This window comes from Argopecten irradians, chromosome 4, assembly GCF_041381155.1.
Source record: "Argopecten irradians isolate NY chromosome 4, Ai_NY, whole genome shotgun sequence".
Lineage (NCBI taxonomy): Eukaryota > Metazoa > Mollusca > Bivalvia > Pectinida > Pectinidae > Argopecten > Argopecten irradians.
In genome coordinates this window covers 51,709,899-51,719,857 of record NC_091137.1, presented here as the reverse complement: position 1 = coordinate 51,719,857, position 9,959 = coordinate 51,709,899, and the positions used below count along the sequence as shown (strand labels likewise).

The window sequence follows — 9,959 nt, the reverse complement described above, 5'->3', positions numbered from 1 at the left end:
GACCAGAAGACATCAGAAGACCACGTCGGTTTGACCAGGAGACATCAGACGACCGGGTTGGTTTGAACAGGAGACATCAGACGACAGGGTCAGTTTGACCAGAGCACATCAGACGACCGCGTCAGTTTGAACAGGAGACATCAGACGACCATGTCGGTTTGACCAGGAGACATCATGCAGACAACTGATTTGGGTTTTAGACACTATAATCAATGATAAGGATTCAATTGTAACAAGCTGACGATGTTTGGGTGAAAACCGGTCGACGGAAATAAAATCTTCAGATCAACATCCTCAGCTTTTAATGTTGCAATTGAATCTACATCTACTGACCGTCTCAGTCGCCCAGCATACCTGGAGGTATCCAAGCTAGGATATCGGAACCTACAGAACGTCAACGAGAAGTAACAGGCTAAGCCCTGGATCTATATAATCAAGGAAGGGGAAGGGGAACAGAGTTTGTATAAATTTTGGCTCTGACCCCCCAGGGGCAGGAAGGGTAGGGCCTAATAGGGGAAATAAAGGTAAATCTTTAAATAGCTACTAGTCATACAGTTCTACATGGATTGTAACCAGGGCCGTTTTCGATTATGCGGTTTGACTGGTTGGACCTAGTTGTTCGTTTATTAATTAAAGACGGACTTGGTGATTTTATATTGTTTTCAGACAAGCCTTGACAAAGCCCTCACAGGCCTGTATCAAAAACTGCAGGTCTGTCAGAATTTATAGTTAAAATAATGACTTTTACAAACGGTCGAACTGGTTGTTCTGAATAAACAAAAACGACCCTAATTTGGCCAGAAACATCCTTGGGGAAGGGGAATAGAGTTTGTAAAAATTTTGGCTCCGACTCCCGGGGGCAGGAGAGGCAGAGGCCCAATACGGGAAATAGAGGTAAATCCTTTAAATCGCTACTAGTCCTAGAGTTCTACATTGATTGTAACCAAATTTGGCTAGAAACATCCTTGGGGGGAAGGGGAACAGAGTTTGTATAAATTTTGACTCTGACCCCCGGAGCAGGAGGGGCGGGGGCCGAATAGCGGAAATAGAAGTAAATCCTTTAAAACGCTACTAGTCATAGAGTTCTGCATGGATTGTAACAATGAACCTGTATTCAGAACATAACTTGACATTACAAACCAGGTGAGCAATACAGGCCCTCTTGTTTGTGCTAATTAGACATATATATACACCATTAAACACCAATTATTGTTCAAATATTGAGTATCGTTTATGCTGTCGGCGGTGGAGCATGCATTTTTAACAAAATGGCAAATAATTTCAAAACCTTTGGTAAGTTTATATTACGTCCTCTGACTCGCAGGATCTTTTCCATGCCGTTTAAAACTTTAAAATGTTTAACACATGCATAGTAGACATAAAGAATAGTAGACAAGATATTTCAGAATAATTTATTATCTACATATCAATTTACGGTACATGACATGATTTTGACAATTGTGAAAATGCATCCATTCTCATCTAACCATTATATGAACAATGTATCGTGTATATTATGTATCTGAGGACTGACTCACTATAATTATTGTTTCAATAAGATGATAGATACATGAACATATGCAAACTTAATTGGCAAACAAAATGACCATAACAATCCTTGCTTGTGTTAACTTAATGCACATCAAATTGATTTATAATGAATGACTGTTGATAACCCTATAATTTCTATAGAAGCCCTAAAAGTCTTTAGAATCACAGGTTCATGGAACATCCAGTCTGCCATACCGGTACGGCTTTGTTGCCAGACCTTCATAGAGAACCTCTGGATTCTGTATCAGATCAACAACATTGTATCTTGTGTAATGATCATGGTACTTGTAGACTTTACAGGCATAAAGGAGCTTTTACTTTTTCAGCCTTTCTTGGAAGAAGGCTTCCACAGAGTCGGTATTCCATTTGTCAATGCCAAGGGTCTCCACCACCTCCCGTTGCTCATTCAGTAACTTGATGATGGGGTCAGACCCTCGAACGTACCTCACTTTCAGACCAGGAAATTGATTCATACGGTCACTCTTGACAAATGCTGTAAATGAAATCATGTAAAGTTTTAGGATAATGCATTTCAAAAACTAAGAATTGTTGATTAATTTTGAGGGGAGGGAAGCACAATTTTACCCATACACCAAATGATTAATTTGAAACTGTTGAGGAATTTACCATCAAATTTGAAGGTAAATGAAAATGGTCACCTACCAAGAAATAAGAAAATTTTGCAAAAACTCTCTCGTACTACATTCACAGTGTGAAAACTCTACTGTAGAGTAGTGAGATTGCCAGAAATCAACAATCAATCTTGTTGCAAAGTGAGATTGAATCATTTAAGTAGATCAAATACTTTATATCTGAACCATTTCTTAATTAAGATTTTTAAACTCATAATTTTGTTAGAAATATTTTTTACAAAAAAGAGGCCCATGGCCTTCACAGTCACCTGACATCAGATACAAATTACAGTGAAACATTCAATGTTTGAAGTTCAAGCGACAGAAAAACTTTCAAACACTGAGACTTCAAATTATTCATGTGTGGAATTATATAGACTTTTGTTTTTTACCATGACTAACTGTTACAATTGTGTACTCGACGTCTCTGTTCCAAAAACTTAGGTATTTCTCCTGGTATACAAATTCAGCATAAATCCAACTACATGCTAAGAATTACTCGAGCTCCTTGTGATGAAAATCCAAACTTAAGTATTTGGACTACACAATTAAGTGCTCCTAGCCATCAAAAGTGTGTATAGGTTTGCAATAATTTAAATGCCGTGGTCATTTATTGGGTCAAAATATGGTACTTGGTATTTCAGAACAAGCTTTAAATTTACAGAAACAAGTTGTTGGACAGACAGACAAGACACCTTGACATATATTGCCCTTATGGTAACAATGGTTCAAGGCCATATAGGGTATATATAAGCATAATTACCTTGAACCTGTGGAAACCTTCCTAATTTTCAGCTGCATACATGAAGCTCAGCAAAAGGATAGATCTAAAAAAGATTCAAAAAGATACTTTTGATGGAAAATCTCTGTCAATGTTCTGTTCCATGAAGAATCCCATATATCCATTGATATGTATCTGCCTTAGCAACCTTCTGTTTTAACCATATTCTACCAGCTATAAGTCCCCTCTACACTAGACATAAATGTTGTTTTTTTTGTAATGATTTTATAGGGGAGGACCCTTACCACTGAAAATAATGTAGGCTGGGAATTTATAGGGGAGATGTCTTACCACTGAATATAATATAGATCAGGATTTTATAGGGGAGGACCCTTACCACTGAAAAAATTGTAGGCTGGGAATTTATAGGGGAGATGTCTTACCACTGAATATAATGTAGACCAGGATTTTATAGGGGAGGACCCTTACCACTGAAAATAATGTAGACCAGGATTTTATAGGGGAGGACCCTTACCACTGAATATAATGTAGATCAGGATTTTATAGGGAGGGGTCTTACCAATGAATATAATGTAGGGCAGGATTTTACAGGGAGGGGTCTTACCACTGAATACAAGAGGCCCAGAGGGCCTGTATCGCTCACCTGGTTTTTTGTTAGTTATTATCACAAGACTCTGACAATAAGAAAATTAAGCAAAATTGACTCCCAAAGTTTAATTTTGAATCACAACCATACAATGATGCTATTGATACCATACAAATATGCTATCCAATACATAGGTTCAGAGACAAAGTAATTTATATGAAAGTAGTAGCCTAATTGACCTTTTTGACCTCGCATCTATTGCCGTCTAAGGCCCCGGGGGTTAGCCCTATCATTTGTACAATTTCAAATCCCAACCCTATAAGGATGCTACCATTGCATTATAAGTGCTCTTCCATTCTTAGTTGCAGAGAAGAAGTCGTTTATATAGAAATAGCTAAATTAACCCCTTTTGACCCCACCCTTCAGGCCCCCGGGGGGTCAGCCCCATCATTTGCAAAATTTTGAATCCAAACCCTATAAGGATGTAACCATTGCATTATGAGCGTAATCCCATGTTAAGTTGCAGAGAAAAAGTCATTTATATGGAAATTGACAACTTTTGACTCAGGCCCCCGGGGGTCACCCCTATCATTTGCACAATTTGGAATCCCCACCCTATAAGGATGCTACCATTGCATTATGGGTGCTATACCATGCTTAGTTGCAGAGAAGAAGTCATTTATATGGAAATAGCCAAATTGACCCTTTTGACCCCGCCCTTCAGGCCCCCGGGGGTCAGCCCTATCATTTGCACAATTTTGAATCCCCACACTATAAGGATGCTACCATTGTATTATGGGTGCTATACCATGCTTAGTTTCAGAGAAGAAGTCGTTTATATGGAAATAGCCAAATTGGCCCCTTTTGACCACGCCTCTCAGGCCCCCGGGGGGTCAGCCCTATCATTTGCACAATTTGGAATCCCCACCCTATAAGGATGCTACCATTGCATTATGGGTGCTATACCACGCTTAGTTGCAGAGAAGAAGTCATTTATATGGAAAAAGCCAAATTGACCCCTTTTGACCCCGTCCCTCAAGCCCCCAGAAGGGTCAGCCCTATCACTTGCACAATTTTGAATCCCCACCCTATAAGGATGCTACCATTGCATTATGGGTGCTAGACCATGTTTAGTTTCAGAGAAGAAATCGTTTGTATGGAAATAGCCAAATTGGCCCCTTTTGACCCCGCCCCTCAGGCCCCCAGGAGGTCAGCCCCATCATTTGTACAATTTTGAATCCCCACCCTATAAGGATGCTACCATTGCATTATGGGTGCTATCCCATGCTTGGTTTCAGACAAGAAGTCGTTTTATGGAAATAGCCAAATTGACCCCATTTGACCCCGCCCCTCAGGCCCCCGGGGGGTCAGCCCCATTATTTGTACAATTTTGAATCCCCACCCTATAAGGATGCTACCATTGCATTATGGGTGCTATACCACGCTTAGTTGCAGAGAAGAAGTCATTTATATGGAAAAAGCCAAATTGGCCCCTTTTGACCACGCCTCTCAGGCCCCCGGGGGGGTCAGCCCTATCATTTGCACAATTTGGAATCCCCACCCTATAAGGATGCTACCATTGCATTATGGGTGCTATACCACGCTTAGTTGCAGAGAAGAAGTCATTTATATGGAAAAAGCCAAATTGACCCCTTTTGACCCCGTCCCTCAAGCCTCCAGAAGGGTCAGCCCTATCATTTGCACAATTTTGAATCCCCACCCTATAAGGATGCTACCATTGCATTATGGGTGCTAGACCATGTTTAGTTTCAGAGAAGAAATCGTTTGTATGGAAATAGCCAAATTGGCCCCTTTTGACCCCGCCCCTCAGGCCCCCAGGAGGTCAGCCCCATCATTTGTACAATTTTGAATCCCCACCCTATAAGGATGCTACCATTGCATTATGGGTGCTATCCCATGCTTAGTTTCAGAGAAGAAGTCGTTTTATGGAAATAGCCAAATTGACCCCTTTTGGTCCCACCCCTCAGGCCCCCGGGGGATCAGCCCTTTCATTTGTACAATTTTCAGTTAGTAGCCCATAACGATGCTACCAGTCAAAGTTTGTTGAAATCCGACCAGCGGTTATGGAGAAGAAGTCGATTGTTGACGGACGCCGGACGACAGACGCCGGACGCTGCGGTATCCCATAAGCTCACCTCGGTCCTTCGGACCAGGTGAGCTAATAATGTAGACCAGGATTTTATAGGGAGGGGTCTTACCACTGAATATAATGTAGGCTGGGATTTTATAGGGAGGGGTCTTACCACTGAATATAATGTAGATCAGGATTTTATAGGGAGGGGTCTTACCACTGAATATAATGTTGGGTAGGATTTTATAGGGGAGGGGTCTTACCACTGAGTACATTTTATAATGTAGGCTGGGATTTTATAGGGAGAGGTCTTACCACTAAATATAATGTAGACCAGGATTTTATAGGGAGGGGTCTTACCACTGAATATAAAGTAGGCTGGGATTTTATAGAGAGGGGTCTTACCACCGAATACAAGGCCAAATAAAAAAACATTCTTGTTTCCGGTAACACCCTTTGAAAATGAAGGGTCGGTAGGTAGGGATTTTTGTTTTAATATTTGTTCTCTTCATCCCAGTTTCTTGCAGTGAAAAACTGAAATAGACTTTATTCAACCTTATATCAAACCATGGATTTGATTCCCAGGGGATTATAGGTGTCTTAAATTTACAGAATTTGTACCAAAATTCCTGATTTTATGCAAAACCAAACAAAATTTAGGTTGTTATTAGTTTGCTTGAGGACAAAACTGATAAAAAGTTTTTGAGTAGGTACTGATTTTACAGGGTCGGTCGGGTTACCGGATACACAAATATTTTTTTGTATGGCCTTACTGTAGGCTGGGATTTTATAGGGGAGGGGTCTTACCACTGAATATATATATTTGTATGTATATGCTTTTCACTTATGTGCTTTTCAATACATCCCCCTACCGTTTCTAAAACAATTTGAAGTCCTCATATTCTCTCTCAATTACCTTTATTACACTTGCCGTAACTGATCGAGAATTTTGACATGTTACATTAGTTTTTCTTTAGTTTTAGACAGTAATCCATTGAGAACCATGAAGTGTAATGAATAAAACAACAGGTAAAAATTTGTGATGACAGATCCCTTATAAACATTGCTAGTTAAAACATTTAAGTTTTGCACTTTTTAAATTCTTTGTTTAATTTCTAATAACACTGAAAATAATTAATGAAATTGTAGACCAGAATTTTAACATTTCTCTTTTCACATTTCACTTCTCTCATTTTACTATGGCCATGATATTTTGACTTAATCACAATTGATCCAGACATCGTGAAATTTGCCGGTCCGACAGACATGTCCGGCAAAATTTGACTCAAGACCACTTATTTTAAAATCCGGTCCGGACCGACCATCCGGCAATTATTGAGTACCGGAAGTCGGTAGAAATGGCGTCTCTGAAGTATTATGCAGGTGCCAATTAACCTGGCAAAAACGTAAACTGCATAAGATAATCATCAGATAAACAGCTGCCTGGATGCTAATAGCAGGAAGTTATGTTTACTTAAAAAATTCACATCAATGTTCGATCCAGCAAAACCTTGTTTGGTCTGGCTTACTCGCAGTCCTTGCCGGTCCGAATGTCCGGCCGTTTTTTTCAACTTTCGCAATGCCTGTTGATCTAATTGACCCCAATTATATATAATGGATAATAAGCTTATAAGCCCAACACATTTATTATGAGCATCAAGATTTTATTTACCTTTGTTTCATTATCAAGGTCAGCATCTTCTTCACAACAAGTTAGACAGGGTTCCTCCAGCTGTTTTAAGTTAAACTGGCCCAATTCTCTACAGGCACTGCACATCAGGCCTGTACTGAACCCCATCTCATTACATTTCTCTAAGGACAGGCTACACTTCCCCCGATCAAAGTATAACTGCAAATAAAAACCATGAAACATATATCAAAGACAAGTTATATGACATTGGCAGCAAGTCATTTAGAATATTTGTACCAAATTGTAATACATAACGCAACTATATATATATAATTAACCTAGCTATAACCAAAGTGAATCTTCTGCAAAATTTCAGTGTGTTTTTTTTATAAACAAGATGCACAAGGGCCTTAATGGTCATCTGCAATAATAAATCATATCAGGATCATTTCAGGCAAGTTACAATTTCATCCCACTGATGGGGAAACTGCGAAAAGCTTACGAATGGTTACAATGTAATCCCACTGATGAGGAAACTGTAAAAAGCTTATGGATGGCCGTATGACGGACGATGTATGACACACAATGATGGACTAAGCACAACAGGTCATATACAATGTAACTTAGCAAGAGGCCCAAGGACCTTAACGGTCATAGGGACCTGGCACATTGGAATTTCAAATGCCAACGAATTGTATTATTTCTTACAGTGTACAGTATAGTGAGTAATGAGTACCAATTGTATATCATTGGCAGGTCATCAAGTACAATTTCGGTCATTGTATCAATTTCAGTGAATAGGAATCGATATCGTATCGGAAGATGAGAATCGTCAATACATCGATATAGTTTGTAACGATGACAGCTCTAGTGACACGTGTATCTTAGTCCGTTACGAGACCGTAATATACGTGTCAAATTCAAAATAACTTGTATTTGCTCTCTCTTTTCAGACTTTTCTTGTCCAATCACTCATGACGGACATGTTTCATGCAATTCACATGACAAAAGATATTTCAGCGTGTAAATATAACCACTATTATACTCACCAAAAGGACGAAGACCAACGACAGCAGACACAAGGGGTCCGCCATCATTGGGCTGTATAATTTACTTCCGGGAAGGACGATAACTCTAGATCTCATGAAATTTAAGTAAAAATCTGCCCACACTCGGATTTTTTTTCTTCAAATTTTGCAGTGTTATAGATTTGATTTAAACATATTTTATTGTAATTAGGGCTTTTCACCATGTCGTGAAAAGACCTATTGCTTTTTTCTGTTTATTATTATTATTACAAGCTAACCGATATTTACATAATATGTAGCGTTTCTCCAAAATATGATAGCACTTAGGCTATATGACGAGACGCTATTGTATATCTAAGTCCGTGATGGAAGGTGACTACGGCAGGGAAAACTAGAAAACGTCACTTTAAAATTCACATAGTTTATTCACATAAACATCCACGTTATATAGTTCACAATAAATCCACTAGGAACACACACACTGGCACACTGTTTCACTTAAGTTCATGATCACTGCTAGGTGATATCCATAATTGCGAAGTATTCAGTACATCCCAAATGCAAGTATAAATCCCATGGTCACACTTTAAGAATGATAGAGTAATCCGTATGTATATCACATCACTGATACATGTAGGAAATATCCGTACAGTACATCCCAAGTATAAATCCCATAGTCACAAACACTAAGTGTAGTAAAGTAATCCGAATTAAAATAACTGATCCTGAGATGTGTGGAGTAGGTCCCAAAATTTCCATGTACTCTCTCTTTTCTTCACGTGCACCCCCTTTTATACCACTTTCATACTATCATCTAATTGGCTAAAACCTCAATCCGTCCATCTTCATTCTTACGTTCATTGGCTGAATCTTAATATGATTACGTATTTCTACCTACTTCCATCCCCCCTCCCAACCTAGATCTAATTGGCTGGCCGGAGTGACCACTACCTAAATTTAGCTCTCTGTTACTATTAATACGAACACCTTACGCAACCTGTCCATCAAACTGGACCCTAATACACAGCCCTAGTCGTAAACAACTCCTTATATGGAAAACGGAATGCGGCGCCCTAGCTCCCTTGTACGTAACGACCCCAGATGGGCACGTGCGCGTGGCCACCTGGCCCCTAACTGTCCTATGTATGTATATATACACTATACAGACTGCATATATATAAACTAAAAACTATGAACTAAATAGTATAAAACTCTTATTTTAACAATACAAATAAACTTTAACTTTAACAACTAATAAAAATTAAGCGTGACATAAATTTCCACGCTACACTACCCCCAACTTTTCAAGTTTTGTCTCCGACAAAAGTTAAGGTTCATTACATCTATAACTGAATTATAGTTAAACAATGGTATCAAATCAAAATCAGGTACAGCAAACATGGAAGTTTACGCGAAGAGTAACCCACGCTAACCACGGAAAGGATATCTATTACGCGCAATATCCGGTGTACATTCCGTGATACTATATAGACGTCCACGCGTATTCGTTGAGAAAATACATGTACCAGCTTCGCGAGAATTTAACACGTTTTCCGCGCAATGAAACATGCGCGAATATATCCACGTTCACAGTCACTGAACTATTTATATTTATGATGAAAGGAACATGTCATACAGTCAACTCTGATCCACATAATTATTTCAACAATAATGATCAACATGAAATAGAAGATCAAC

At 39.1% G+C, this 9,959-nt stretch overlaps 1 protein-coding gene across 1 annotated transcript; it reads right to left on the bottom strand.

Annotated features, from left to right (window-relative positions):
* Positions 1–1,398: 1,398 nt before the first annotated feature.
* LOC138321979 (selenoprotein F-like) lies at positions 1,399–8,439 on the bottom strand. Its single transcript, XM_069266040.1, has 4 exons — positions 8,283–8,439; positions 7,276–7,452; positions 2,947–3,010; positions 1,399–2,044 (listed from the first exon to the last, which is right to left on the bottom strand). Exons 1-4 carry the CDS (start codon positions 8,376–8,378, stop codon positions 1,866–1,868), a joined length of 516 nt encoding a protein of 171 aa, XP_069122141.1. The 5' UTR covers positions 8,379–8,439; the 3' UTR covers positions 1,399–1,865.
* Between the last annotated feature and the right edge of the window lie 1,520 nt (positions 8,440–9,959).